Source organism: Aulonocara stuartgranti (assembly GCF_965226115.1).
Source record: "Aulonocara stuartgranti genome assembly, chromosome: 12".
Lineage (NCBI taxonomy): Eukaryota > Metazoa > Chordata > Actinopteri > Cichliformes > Cichlidae > Aulonocara > Aulonocara stuartgranti.
This window is the reverse complement of record NC_138948.1, coordinates 8,139,221-8,154,983: the sequence shown is the minus strand read 5'-3', so window position 1 is coordinate 8,154,983 and position 15,763 is coordinate 8,139,221. Positions and strand designations below refer to the sequence as shown.

Below are 15,763 nucleotides of genomic sequence, written 5' to 3'. Positions count from 1 at the left end.
TAAGGCTACACTTTGCATAGGTTCACAGAGAAGACTAGAAAAATGTTGTCTGTTCTGTTGAGTCTGTGTTTTTGTTGTAATATTCAGATGGTAGGGTCAGAATTTAGCAGTGTGAGGGATATTTTCTTGGCATACTTTGGACCCAATACTACCAGTTGAGCATTGCTGCTGAGCATGAGGGTCTCTTTATGACCAGATCATCTCAGACCCTTGAGTGTGACAGTGGGCTCTCATTGTGCTCAAGTGGTTTACACAACCAGTAGATCTCAGTTCAATAGAAACCCTTTGGGATATGGTGGAACACGAGATTTGCATCATGGATATGCAGCTGACAGATCTCCAACAACTGTGTGATGCTGTCATATCAATATGGAACAAAATATCTGAGGAATATTTCCAGCACCTTGTTGAAGCGATACCATGAAGAATTACAGACGTTCTGACGGCAGAAAGGTGTCCAACCCAGGACTGGCGAGGTGTATATTCTCTATAACACTTTTGCAGTTGAGACTGCAAAAGTGTTTACCGGTCAATTCTGGCTATGGTTTTATATAGAAACCACACAGACTGAGTAATGAGGTGTCATCTATGCAAATCAGTGATGTCTGTAGAAAGCAAAGAAGTGACAAGCCTGAAAATGTTACACTCTCTGACAAGTAGGTCACGAAACCACAACCTATAACGTGGTGGAGGGGGGGCATGATTCACATCACAGACAAAGGGAAGAGAAAAGCTGAAAAAGGGACATATTGACAGTAGCTGCTGAGTCAAGTAATGGCTACGAGGGGACAGTCTAATTATAACACTGTAGACAGGCTCATGCTACTTCACAATGCATGTTTTTGTTGTGGCGAAGTGAGTCATATGACAATTTTTAGTGGCATTTTTTCTTTGAGGTCTTTGTCTAATTTGCTGTTTTGGTGGCCGCAGAGAATTGGGCAGCAATGTGGAGAAAAAGAACAGCAGAAAAGAAGAAAACTCACAGGAATATGGAGATGACAAGTCTGAAGGACGAGAAAGATTTCATGCACAAGTATAGATTTTAGACAGAAAGGGAAATGCATAAAGCAGAATTGAAATGTGATGTTTGACTGCCAGCCTAAAAACAAGGGCTCAGTAGGAGCACTTCCAGAGCTGACAGTGTTTTGAGTTATGTTTCTTTTGTTGTTAAGAAACAGAGAAATATGAACATCAAGAGAGAAGAACCCTGTGCCAAGTGTGTGAACGTCTTACACTCAACGAGGGATATTGGGATGTCTGCCACAAGGGTGTTAGAAGGCTAGCAGCTTGGAGAGACAGAGTGAGGCACATGAATGAGCAATGCAACTCGCATAACTCCAGTGCAACACAGCCTTCTGCGCTGCATTCTGCCCCAATCCCTGCTCGTTACATAACACCATATTACATCCAAATTCCCCAGAGTACAAATGAACCAAAATTGGCATACTTGGATTCAATAACACTTTCTTATTTTTCCATTTTGATTTCATACCAAAATAGAAATCAGTCCTGAAAGGATTGGGCTGGCATTTTTATTTATTTATTTTATTTCAAAGACTCCATGGTAAAAGACAAAATGTTAGCTTGTTTCTCCTCTATGCTGCTTGTACCCCAAAAGCCACAAATTCCTTCTGAAACGCATCATTTAAACATGTCAAATAAAAATTTAATAAATACAATATACTTTAGACTTTTATAATACACTCTCTTTGTAAGGCATTGTATATATAAATATAACAGGATTCCCATCCATGTTGTCAACCTATTATTAGATGGCCGACCGAACACAGCAGCCCCGGCTGTAGGTTTAATCAAATTCAGCTTTTTAATGTGTGACTTCTAAAGTAGAACTTGCCCTACATTCTAAGAAACATCCACTACACCATGTCTGAATGCAAGATTTATATTGCTGTCCTTTAAAGACTGGTGGGAAAAATCAAGGTATAGCAACATAACAGCTGGTACAGTCACTTGTGTAGAAACTCAATTCCAGAAATGTTAGGACTAAATGAACTAAATTATTGCAAATCTCATAAATCAATACTTTATTCAAAGCAAGACATAGAAAACAGAAACTGAGAAAATGTGGTATTTTATGAAAAATATGAGCTTATTTGGAATTTGATGGCAGCAACATGTCTAAAGCAAGTTGGGACAGGGCCATGTTTAGCATCAACTCTTCTGTTAAAAAGAGTCCATAAAAATCTGGAAATGAGTTTATGTACTTTTGGGAGAGAATAATTGTCCATTGTTCTTGTCTGGTGTAGGATTGTAGCTATTCAGCAATTAAGGGCCATCTTTATTTTATTTTTTATATCATCATGTGCCAAATATTTTCAGCTAGTGAAAGATTTGGGCTGCAGGCAGGCCAGTTCAGCACCCGGACTCCTTACCCTGACAAGTCAAGTTGCTATAATAGATTCAGTATGATGTTTATCATTTTCTTCTCCTGAAAAATACAAAATGTAAAGGAGCATATGTTGCTCTAAATCTGTACAGTATATATCTTCTAGCACTGATGGAGTCTTTCCAGATGTGCCATCTTTCAATTGCATAGAAACTAACAAACAAACATACCATCAGAAGTGAAGACTTTTGAGGTAAATAGTGATAATAAGCCAGATGTTTGCTCCCCTCTTTGTCTGGAGGTTGTACTGTCTATGTTATCCAAATAATAATTTAAATGTTTAAGATTGACTGAGGAACAGTTTTATACGCTTCAGTCTATTTTAAATGATCGTTGGTCCAGAGAAGGCAGCAGTGTTTTTATATCATGTTCAATCTGGTTTCTTATTTGCATGATTTGGTTTAATGTGCATTCGTAGATGGCAAGGTGAACTGTCTTTCTGGTGTGTTCCTGAGCCCATGCAGTGATTTCAATCATGCCTGTTTTAATGCAGTTCTGCTTGAGGGCCCAAAATTAATGATCCTGTATTGATTTTAGGTCGTATCCCTCGCACACAGAGATTTCTCCAGATTCCTAGTCTTTTGATGGTTTTATGTACTGTGAGTGATGATATATTCAAAATCTTCCCAATTTTGCATTTAGGAAAAATTTTCTGACACTGTTACACAATTAGCTGTTTACTATGAACGCTTTAAACTGAGGTATACATGAACAATTTACAGTCTTTTAAGCATATTTAGGTTGTGTTGGGAAAAAAGGAAATTTGTCAAGTCCTCTATTTAGCTGCTGTGCAACCTTTCAAATGCAGAGCACAACATTAGTTGTCTGTCAGCCAAACAACAAAACACAACAATAGAGCATCCCTCCTGGTCAAATCTAGCATCAACAAAAGAGGCGACAATTGGCGACCGTGAGTCTGCCTAACTGTAAAAGGTGCCTCACTGCAACTTAATCATGACACTTTTTTTGGCACAAAAAGTAGCTGCATTCACACACACACACGTGTGTGTGTGTGCGCATTGACCTTTTCATTTCAAATATCCTAAACTGCACTTTCATTTGTAGAGCGAGTACAATGGATACCTGCAAACAAATGCATCTGAAAATCTACCATTTCAGACTCCTAAGATCCATTTGCTTTTACTCCAAGAATTTAGATTTAGGTGTTTATAATTTTTGAACAATTCTTAACAGATTTTCATTTGTGACTATCTGCTTATATTTTATGTGAATAGCCATGCTTCCAGTAACAAACTAATATTTTTTTACTAGGTTTTAGCTAACTTTATGAAATACCACGAGATTTTTAAAAATTTTTAAAAACAAGGGGGAAAAAAGTTACTAGAAAGAAATTGAATTAAAAATGTTGTTACTGTAGGAAAGCTCCTGAAATAGCTTACGTCTGAGGGTCAGACTGTTACTGATGAGATACAAGGTGAGGTGACACGCTTTGAAAAACCAAGTACACAGTGAAATCAAAAAAAGGCCTTAAGCAGGAAAACAAAAACCTGTTCTCCCAGAGCACAACTAATGCATGCTCTGCAACACCATAGCAACCAGGTAGAAGTGGGTCAGACAAACAGGTCAAGATAGATGAACAAGTGACATGTGGTTTCTCTTTTACAACCTAATTAATACCTCCAATACTTGTCTGGACGCCCACCCCACCTCTTTTGGCTAGTTTGTGGGTTTAAAATCAGACTGACAAACCAAACAAGCCACTAGTGGCTAATCTGAGCAGTAGATGAAAGGCGAAAGAAGAAACAAATTGCGAGATGTACTGAACAGCATCTTGGGGTATGTACACAAATGATTCGTTTTTGGAACTGGTGAAAGAAATAATACAATTTGTGTTCTATTTAGCCTCTAATATTTACAAATTCTTTATTTCTTATAAATAATATGCATCCATAGTTGGTCGGCCCTCCCTGAGTCTGGTTCTGCTGGAGGTTTCTTCCAGTTAAAAGGGAGTTCTTCCTTCCCACTGTCATCACAGGGGCGTCATCTGATTGTTGGGGTTTTCTCTGTATTATTGTAGGGTCTTGGCCTTACAATATAAAATGCCTTGAGACTGGTGTTGTTGTGATTTGGCACTAAAAGAAAAATAAATTGACTTGACTTGTTATAGACTCATTAATAGTCTTGCTGCTTAGATATTCTTTACAGGCAGACACTCTTTTACTTTATGCTCGAGTGCAGAGGGAAGTGTTGAGCATGGACTGATTATGATGTCCACTGACACTCACAGAAGCACTGGAGCGGACATGGAAAGCAGATTTATTTAAAAAAAAAAAAAGATAACTGATAAAGCAAGAAAAGAGAGTGGATACCTCTTAGTTTGATTTATCTATATCATGATGAGAGAGACAAGCAAATATTCATAGTATAGATTAGAATGGGCAGAGACAACTAAAACAGAGTTTATCATTATCTTTCAGTCAGAAGGAAATTTATTCGTAGCTTTTCATCAAGTAGTCTAGAAATGTAAAAACAGGTAGACAGCAGCACTTCATGAGTCTAACAAGTTGATATGTTGAAAAGGGAGAATTTATTTATTTATTTCTTCAGCCTAAAATACCAAACTCATTTCCATTCCTGCTAACTGCAGGAAACATAATGAACCCAATCATGGCGATTTTCCACAGGTATTTCACTGACATCTGCATCCTGGAATGAAAGAAGATACTAATTTGGCTGGAAGGACCGAGAAGAATTTTTTGATTCTATGGGTGTGTGTGAGTAAGTGTGTGTTTGTCAGAGTGTGGGTGCATGGCTGTGAGAAATACACAAACTCCAGCAAGTGATGAAGCAAGGCGAAGCTTCCAAGTCTTTTATATCCTATACAACCCTCGCTGCTACCATACAGAGTGCCCAGGGACTGGAAAAATTTAATCACGCTAAACATATGTGTAAGGCGAGGTGATGCACTATCAACTGAATACATGCATGAGGAAAATCTGAAAAGAATAATGTCAAGAAGATTCATACTCAACATCTAGTAAATAAGACAGGACCAGTCAGGCTGCTGCACATCACCCCCACATGCTGAGGCACAGTGAGGAAGCATTTCATACAGAAAAACTCAATGGAACGTCCTCAATTTGGCAAAAGACGCTGAAAAATAAATGTTTTACTCAAATATGTCAATATATACTGCAGATGTACAGTATATGTGTGGATATTTAAATTATGTTTCAAAGTGTGGTTATTCCGTTCATAAATCACAACTCTAATGCACTGACATGACTTCTAAAACCCACTTAGAAAAAAAGCCTTATTGAGATTCCTGTGTAGGCAAAGTTTACACCCACATCAGACCGAGATTATTTTTTTTTAAAATCTCTACACTATTCACAAAACATTTATTTGTTTTTATTGTAATATTAAGAGTATTTTCTTAACTGTGATGGAGTCACTTACAATTCGTTTATTGACACACCAGAGCCGAAAACCAGTACTATCAGGCATTTTCATATGCTTGGAGCACACAAGCATAACTTGGCACCAAATTCAGTCATCCAAGCTAAATAACAGAAATATGATATTTTTAGACCTACAAAACCCTTCCTTTGGCTTATTACCACACAACCAACTGGAAGGCTTTGATTTGCAGAGCTTGAACATTAAAATATAGTCATGGAATTCCGCATTTTCTAAATAGTTAGAGATGACTCACCAAAACAAAGTTTCTCAGACATATCTGAGACAGGCATGATAACAGTCAATTTCACATCTAACAGCCAAAGGGCCCCTTTTGCATAGGTCTTGCATGGTCTGCTTGTGTGCACTCTCTCAAGGAACTTTAGCTTCCTCCCAAAGACAAGCATGGGTTAGATTAACTGGCAATTCTAAATTAGCCATAAGTATAAATGTGAGCAAGATTGGTTGTTTATGTCTTTGTATTAGCTCTGCGACGGACTGGGCACCAACACCAGGAATGCTTGCTGCCTCTGTCTTAACATCATAACATTTCTCAGTTTAAACACCTTCTGTCCTGTTTTCGGTCACTTCTGTGGTGAGAATATGCAGCTAAAAGTACTCGATTAGGTCTGGATCATCTACACAATTAAAATTGGCAGAAACCGGCTCTGATGCCAACTTATGAAGTTGATAAATGAGTGTTTTTATGGCGAGGACTGGTATGCTTAGACAGTTGTCTAAGCTTACCAAGACAGCTAACATAAAAGCTCAAGTAAAAAAATCGCTCAGGAAGAAATAGATTTGTCACCTGATTTAAATATACTGCTGGATTTGTCCATAACAATATAAAGGGAAAAGACTAAAGGATTTCATAGCTGGCATATATTAGGGCAGGTATGGGTGGGAAGAGATTAGCAAATGGGAGTAGATTTGAGGAAGCAGTTGATAAGCCCACAGGATGTAGCAAGCCCCACCATAGCTGGTGCAGATAAAACACACAATGGATGGTTTAGTTTGTGGAGCTCAAAATGTCACTGGAGGACACGGCAGATGAGACGTGAAAGAAAATGTTTCAGGTTGGGATAAGCTGGTCACTGAAAGTTTGCTAAAATGTTGATGGTAGTAATAACCTAACAATTCCTGAAACTGTTAAATATGAGGATTAATAATATATTAATATGAGATTTTTACAAGTATCTTTGGCAATAACATAAACTGGAACTAAAACTGAGGAATCCATAAACACATTTTCTGGACAATGAGCCTCTTGTTGTTCTCTTGCTTGTTTCCATGATAAAGAGCCACTGATCAGCAGGATTATTTCACACATCAATATTCTAGAGGCGTTTTCTGCTTTTGTGCATTTCCTATTTTAGTACGGATCCTATGCACAGTTTTATAAATGAAACCATATTCTCTATTTTTCTGATGCCTATGCATTTGAATTAGGAAGCTACATAACAACAGTACCTATTTGGTTTTTTACCTAAGCTACATGCAACATCATTTAGTAAAATAAAATAAATGAAAGGCATTTTTGATTACTTAATTTGTACATGCTTGAAAAAAGGGTTGAGCTATATGTATTAAACATCTTAAGAGTTCTTGTGAGTTTTCTACTAAATCTTTTGTGTTTGGTACATGAAAATAATCAGTGCATCTACCCGCAAAGTAATTTAACGGTTCAATTCAAAATTTAATTAGGCACTGGCAGTTAACGTTTATTACATGGCTATATCCTTACATTTACATCGTAAATTGTAAAAGTATAATAAAGATATTTTAATGGTTATAGTAGCAGCCAGTAAAACTGCTACTGCATCATACATTTGATCCATGAATTGGTTCCCTAAATGCAGGCTATCCCTGGATTATGTGAGAAGGGTTTTCCCTTTCTATTGTTTGTGCTTGTGCTAAATTCAAGCACTTGGCAGATTCAGTGCAGTGCTCGTCAGCTTCCCCAGCCCTGTGGTAAACTGCAAACCTTTTCCAATATGCTGCAAGTTGTGTATTTGTGTACTCACATCGCTGTGTGCAGGTGTGACATTAACTGTGATCCTCTGAGAATGGATAAATGACAAAAGATGTGATCCTCCCCATCCCCACCCCTTTTCACTCTCCCTCAGAGACATGTTGAGGGGGAGGCAGCAATGAAGAAGAATCTGTGTATCTGTCAGTTTGTCTGATAGCCCTGCACACTCTCCACCCTTGTCCCTCTGCAGGGGCTAAGCTCCTGAAGACACTGCTTAAAGTGTCACAACACTTACAAACCAAAGGTAGCCATACTTCAGTTGCAGACCAGAGGAGGCATGGTTATGGAGAAGCCCCTTGAACTCAGTGAAAGTCATTCTGACTGAGAGACACAAAGCCACAAGCAGAAACATACATTTAAGGGTTAATGCGGTGACACACAACACACAGAGGCATGAAAATGACTGCAGGGGCCATGCATCACATGGCGCTCTCCCACACACCCATAGGCATACAAACACACATACGCAAGCACCTTGTCACTCAAGGAAGCAAAGTATGTGATCTGGCACAGGATGGAGGGCGCTTACATAACACTTGATTTTTTAAAGGTGTAATTGAATGTCTTTTTGGGTTAAGTGAAAATCATCTGGGTGCACCAGCCATATCAAAGCTGACATTCATCAAAGTCTGCCATAATAAGAAAAAGTCGTTTGATGTGAAAAGAAATTCACAACACACACAAAAATCATACCTGATATACTTTTATTTGATATGCAAAACTTACAAATCTCATGTTTTTATGAAAATGTATGGATACGTAAAATAGATACTGTAACTTCACCCACAGTTTCATTAAATACTGCTTATTATCCTTGCTAAATGCAGTCAGAAGGTAGGTGTATATATATATGTATGTATGTATGTATATATATATATATATATATATATATCACATTATAATTCTCCAGAATAAATTGCTTTCAGTGGGAAAGAACACATTAATTCAAAAAGACACATTAATTCAAAATAGATGCTAATTTATGTTTTTAAAAAAGTGGTTGTGGTCACAAAAAAGTAAAAACAAAAAAAACAAAAAACAGAAAATACAATAAAAAAGCTGAGATGGATCTCAGATGTGACAAAAGCTCACATCTAAGGTATTACACTTCCTTGATCCAGTTTAAATTCCAAGAACCACCTAGTAAAAATGACCATTTCCTCATTTTCAAGAGTATAACACAGTGCACCCGGTGCATTATGTAAGGACACAATAACTATATGCGCAAGGCAGCTAGAGATATGTAGCGTGACATCTCTATGTATACAATACATATATGTAGGTATTAAGGCCTCATGATTAACACATGGACATGCTTTCTGAGACAAACACTGCTCACACAACACAGCTAAGGCAAATTCCTGGTTATAAAGATACATTTTAGTGTTGAGAAAAAGAAACCACAAACAATAAAATTAAAATGGCTCCCTAAATGACCAGTATTTAATGGTCAAACATTCAATTTCAACGGCGGAATCCATTGGGATTATCAGTAAAGTTGACTATAACAAATGGTCAGTGTTGAAGCAGCGGGAAGTTTAAGATCAGTTGTTGTTTACAACACTAAATATTAAACATTTGCTTCAAAGTGGGATCGATATGTAATCATCACCTCTCTTGCTCAGATCTGTTCACGTTAATTTCTTCTTGAATTGTGAAACAGCTCTGCAATCGGACAATACAGAGCTGGGCAAGATATAATAACCAATTTAAGCACCACAAATAGAACCACATCAGACTCAGAGTCGAAAAGGAACAGTGCAGTTTCACTCCCTTTTTCACTGTCAATGCTTATTCTCTGACAATAACAAATCCCACACACAAGTTCACTTCAAAACATTCCTGGAGCTTGTGCTGTATGAAACACACTCTCACTGTAAACAAGCACTCATTTTAAGAATGAATTTAAGATTTAGTGCAGGAACAGGCATGCATTCTTGTTTGTGCATACGCAAGGCACGAAGATTTGGTGCAGATTAAGGCAGTGGGCATTTTTTTGTTTTGTCTTTTTGTCCACAGTGTTTTTTAGGAGGAAGAAAACCATAAAGCCTTGCAGGGTGATCTGTCTTTTCAACTGACCAGGAGTGCATATAGAAGAGGTTCTTGGCAGTTGTTCATCCTCATCTCTGCAGCTCTGTTGTTTAAAGTTCCTCAAAGAAGGCAACCCTGGACTTGGTGCTCTGTAGTGTAAGCTGTGTAAGAATCAATAACAAAGGTGTGGTGAGGTTTTATATGAGGGGTAAAAATAAACACAAGAGGAGGAGTATTCTGGCAAGCAATCAAAATAAGTAAAAAGACAGAAATCTTTATTGGAGATTCTGATCATGAAAGTCATCGCCTGGCCTTTCCCTTAGCCTTTTTGCCTGATCTAATCCTTCTGTCTATTCCCAATACACACAGTGTGTGCAAGACCCTGACTTTCAACCAAGACACCATAAAAAGAGTGCAGCGTGCAGATGGTCAGCATGCTTATACATACTGACACAATAAGAAATGTGATTTGACAAAAAATTGGTTAGCAGGTAGCTGTAATTCTGAATGTACACACATGCATGTGTAATCCAATTATTTCTCTGATGAAGCACTTTTAATTAGACACTAGAAAAGCCAAACACATAATCTGACTTGTTTCCCTTGACTAATCAAAAGACTAAATGATCACAAGAAGAGGATAATTGGAGATTCTTTGGCGTGTTTACTGCAAATATACCCCGAAGGTTATTCTGATTGTAATGAATCTCTGATGGTGTAAAGGCATGCAATGTTGTTGATACACCCTACATAGATTATAATATCCAGAAACTGAAAGAAAATCTGCCTCTATTAAGGTTTACAACTCAATCAGGGTACAACACAACTTTGCAGGTTTTCCAGCTCTCTGCTACAGACAATCAAACAGATGAGGAGAGAAGTGGGAGATCAATGCCAGTCAGAGAAAAAACTGTTAATTGTCTTTCTCTCCAGGTTTAAATGAGCTGGTGATGGATTAATTCGGGTCACTGGCTGTGCTTTAACCATTCAGGTGAAGCTAACCGTTGACTTATCTAATACTGCATAAGACCGCACCAAGGCAAATTGGCTGGGCAAACTAGTTTCTCTTTTTAACATCTGCAGGGCAAAGGGAATTAAACCGACTGCCAAAGTCAATATTACACGGGGGATGAAGGAGGACAGTTCAGGAAATCCAGTTTTTTCTGGGGAATGTGCTGATTGAGGGACTTAAGCAAATCCAAACAGATAATGTGTGGGAAGGGATGGATTAGCAGTGTTATGTTTACTGATCACCTTCTAGTGTCCCTGCTGACAGAAAGCCTGAGCTATATTTGTGTGTGTTAAAGTCTGACCGCATGCTTATCTGTATCTAACTCTCGAGCATTTTTCTCCACACTGGTCACAAACTCCACTTTAGAAAGAGCAAAAACCCTTTCCTCGATGTTCCAGGTATTAGTGCTATGAAAGACACAGCAGCAAGATATTTCCAGAAAAGAAATGCTTTTGTACAATAGCTAACCTCCTTTGTCTGCCACTTCATACGGTCTGAATGGACTGCCACATATAGCATAAAAAAAGCACTGCCTCTCTTAAACTTCACACAGAATCTCTAAAGCTCTTGTATTGAGACTTATTTACAGAGAATGAGCTCTCTGTAAGCCCTGGTGCTAACAAAACAGAAACTGTGGCCTGGATGAAGTGCAAAGGCACTGTGCCGTGTCAAAGGAACGTTCATTAATCATCCAAAGGGGGAGAGTGAGTCTGGGAGGAGAAAACTTTGCCCGGGGTTGCAGCTGGTCCTGATGCTTTGGGCTCAGTGATCTGTGCTTCGTTCCACATTCCCTCTGCTCTTCTTTTCCCACCGTCTCCTCCTCACCCCAACCACCCCCTGGTCACTAACTTCACAGTGCATTCTTGGAACTTATCCATGACTCAGCCTCCTTCAAACTCCTCTTCCTTTTTAGTGCGCCCCCCGCCTTCCCTAAACTTCTCACCTCTTTTAGCAAAGCCGACTTAGCTTCCTCACTCTTGATTTCTTTTCCCTTCCCCCTGCAATGCCACGAGGCCTGGCCCCTTCCCTCACTAACAAGATAAATGCCAATGCCTCTGGTTCAATTAAAGCAACACTTTTAACTCAGCTCCTTTTCCACTTGCATGTCAGAGGTGCCCCCATCAATCCAAATGACTAATCACCAAGCAAAAATCAATTAGTGCTCCCCCTAACAAGCGTATTTTACACTCAGAGACAAAACGAAGGAGGGTGGGCTCTTTTGTTACACAATGTGCTGTGAACAACCCAAATTTTTATTTGATACTTTTATTTAAATTAGAGAGATACTGGAGTGGTAGGATAAAGGAGAACAAGTCTAATCTGCCAGTTCATCAGAGGACAGCGGAAATATAATCTTTTTATAACAATGCTGCTGACTTTGACCAATCAATTATGAAATATCCCACAGGCCAAGAGCCTGTCACATCTACTGTTTTTATATCATTACTAAACCAGAGACTGGGTGAGATGAAATCGCTAATACTAATGGAGTTGCTATAAGATGAATGCAAACGCACAGATTTTCACAAAGACTGTACCTAAAAGATGGACACAAGTAGGCTACTGTGACGTCACCTGTTGTTCCAACGTGAAGCCTTGAGCTGACCTCTTTATCTGGTGCATTTTTTGTCTTTGGAACCAGATGTGTCACAGCAACAGGTATATATGATTTGGAAATACATCGCACTGCATGCTCATGGCTGCCTGTCAATCACAAACATAACCCCTGTAGCTTACCCTGCTTTAACCTTCTTTTTGACTCAAATGAGCACCATAATTTACAAAATGGCTCAATAAGACTTGAGTGACTGAGACCATAAATTCATGAATACTTGTTTTTGCACATATAGTCGTTGCCCTGCTACTAGAAACAACAGCTTTATTTTTTTAGACCTGGTTGCTAAGTCCATCTTTTATATACAGTTGTTGTCGCTACAATAGGAGGGGGCCATCCAGGAAGTATTCAGAGTTTATTTAAACTTCATAATACTGTAAATGTGGCTCATGTAAGCTCATTGGATAGCAGTTGAATGGCTTAAATAACTGTAAATGTAGTGATGTGTTTCTCACTTCATTAGATGTTTTAGTGCTCATTTATATTCATTAACCATGAGAAAAATATCCAATGCATTTGCTTCACTTCCAGAACCACTTTATGCTTCAAGATTTGCTGTTTTTAATTAAAATAATGATCACATGTACCTGGCATCAGTAGCAGTTTGCCTCCCCCTAAAACTAAAGTCAGATTAGCTTGAAATAGTAGTAGCTGCTGAGACAGCTTTACTCACACTTTCTTATCTCTTCTCCTCTGCAACTGCACTGCTAGTGCCCATGCACCCACTGACATCTTGAAATTTTACTTTCAAAATTCAGAAAGATGGTTTTTTTTGTCAGATGTGTGGGTGTTTATTTATGTAGTGTAATATCTGATTATTCGTTTTTCCAATATATAACCTCGAGGTAAACAGCAGAGGTAATCAGATTTCTGTTTTGGATCTGAAGGCCTATTGAAAACTATTTCTGTGTGAACACAAATATGGACAGACAAGCCAAGGTTACTGGGAAACATCTTATTTTTTAAGGACTGTGTATGTTTATGTGGCAGCTGAGCTGGGAATTACCTTTTTAAAGTTACTGTGCTTGCTGGTCCCCTGTTCTGTGTTCTGATTGTGAATGATGTCTAGAGAAGTCTCCCTCTCTTTCAGCTTCAGACTTTCAATTTCCGTCTTCAGCTCATTCAGCTGTTCCTGCAGGTGCTTGCTCTTCTCCATGTACTCAACCCTATGCATGAACAAATTGCCAGTTGAGAAACAGCCATTATTTCCATGGTCATTAAAAATAAACACAGTGACAATAAGGTTAAATTAAGTCCAGAATTACACCATATGATTTCATATCAAATAGGCCAAAGGACACATTAAAAGTTTGGCTTTAAAAGCGGTATAACACTATAATATGACATCGTACAAAAAGACAGAATATGTGGATTCAAGTTTTGATATAAATTCTGTTTAACTAAAGATAAAGACAGAATGTCCTTTTCCATTTGAAAATGTACTGCCAGCAGTCTGTAGGAAGTAGCTAAAGCCTGCCACAGTGACATCTCGCGGTAATTAGCATATCCATGACATCACTGTGTCAGCTGTCCTTCTGTCCTTGCATATAATACCCAAGAAGGCTGTTTTCATCACATAATTTTCAGTTTCTGGTATCAGACAATAGAATGAGCATGAAACAGTGACTGTTGACCAAGTTGATGTTTTGATAAAATCCTTATTTTCCCACTGTGATGTAATCTGACAACATCGCTACGTAGATAAGCTAAAGGCAATAGCTAACCTTTGATTTCAGCTATATTCGCATTTAAAAATTATTATATCTTCAAAGATCTAGTACGTTTGCATGTGCAGCTCATTCTGCTGCCAAGTGATGAGCTGAATGTGCTGCTGGGAGAAAAAAGTGTGTAACTTTTTGGGCATTAAAAAATGGGCGCTTTGAAAAAAATCACTAAAAGAAGCTTAAAAAAGGTTATCTTATCTTATCTTATCTTATGTGCAAGTTCAATAAGGAAGATCTGTATTCCCACATTTGCCTGCATTCTTGGGAGTCTGTGCTGCTAGTCTATCCTGTCCATGACTTCCTCTTTCCCACACTTTCAAACTGAATTTTGTCATCATCGCTCATTTCTATCACCAATTTTTATTCTTCTTTCTTCCTGTCAGCCAATCAGCTTGTGTTCTGTGTGCTTTAAACCTCACTGCTCCTCTGTCATTCTAACTCTCCGACTCTCTTTCCTGCAACCCACGTCCTTCCCATCTCGGCTTCCACCTGCTTCATCTCTGCCACCATAAACATGTGGACTCCGGGGGGTCCTGTCCTACTTCCTACCATTGCCACACTCTGCTCTGCTATGTAGCTTCATTGAAGTCTAATAGTCAAATAGAAACTCAAACTCTCTTCTTCAATAAATCATGTTCAGTCATTTTAAATGATCTCTTCTTATTGTAATAAAGTTGGCAACAATGTGGAGAAATTTTAATCAAGTGGAGCTGGGTATGCGTGTGAATGCAGAGGGGGAAAATGAGCTGGAGAAATGTAATAAATAATTTTTATCACTTGCTACTTTAGCACACTATAGTAATGGTGAAACTGCTGAAAACACACGCATCAGGCACAACAAACCAGACTTACTAGCAGTGTGTACCATTGTTAAAATGCTACTGTCTGTACTTACTAAAGAACTGAGATGTGTGGAAAGGAGAATTTTTGTGCATATGTATTTACATGAGTTTACTTTTCAGAATGCAACATTTGTGGAGCAACTTATTTAAATGAATTATGCATTACATGAATAAGATTTGCAACACATTCTTTCCTAGAATTTGTACATTTCTGTATTTCTGTTCCAATCAATAACACTGGTATTTTAATGAAACAGAGCAGAACTGAACTGAACTTAACATGTAATGTCAGAGGGAGGGAGGAGAACCCCCCGATACAAAGAGTATACATGCATGCGTGTTTACATTCTTCAGTGTTTTAGCTTTTAGACACATTTCTACACAGACATTGGAACACAAAAAAATCTCTGCATGGGTTTTGCAAAGTAGTTCACACACATCCTGACTTCATGTACATTCTCATTTTTTTCTCTTCTTCCTTCATTTTCTTTCTTTCTTTCTTTTTTTTTTTTACTTCTATCAGGGCAATTTAATACCATATTGAAATGTCTATCAAAACACAGATATTAATGGGACCTGAGTTAGTGTGTAAGATTAAATTACTACGTACCCAGAGACCCACTATTCCTGCAGAAAAAATAAGAGCAGCACATGCATTTCTGCATGAGGCACATTAAAAG

At 38.2% G+C, this 15,763-nt stretch overlaps 1 protein-coding gene across 3 annotated transcripts in view; it reads right to left on the bottom strand.

Annotated features, from left to right (window-relative positions):
- Window positions 1-8,546: 8,546 nt before the first annotated feature.
- The window catches only part of nf2a (NF2, moesin-ezrin-radixin like (MERLIN) tumor suppressor a), a 32,508-nt gene continuing 25,291 nt past the window's right edge, over window positions 8,547-15,763 (bottom strand). For all 3 annotated transcript variants that reach the window (XM_082554726.1, XM_082554727.1, XM_082554728.1), the window contains 2 exons: window positions 13,524-13,683; window positions 8,547-10,051 (listed from right to left, as the gene is read on the bottom strand). In XM_082554726.1, coding sequence (XP_082410852.1) covers window positions 10,001-10,051; window positions 13,524-13,683 — 211 coding nt within the window. In that variant the 3' untranslated portion in view covers window positions 8,547-10,000. The remainder of the gene's footprint in view (window positions 10,052-13,523; window positions 13,684-15,763) is intronic.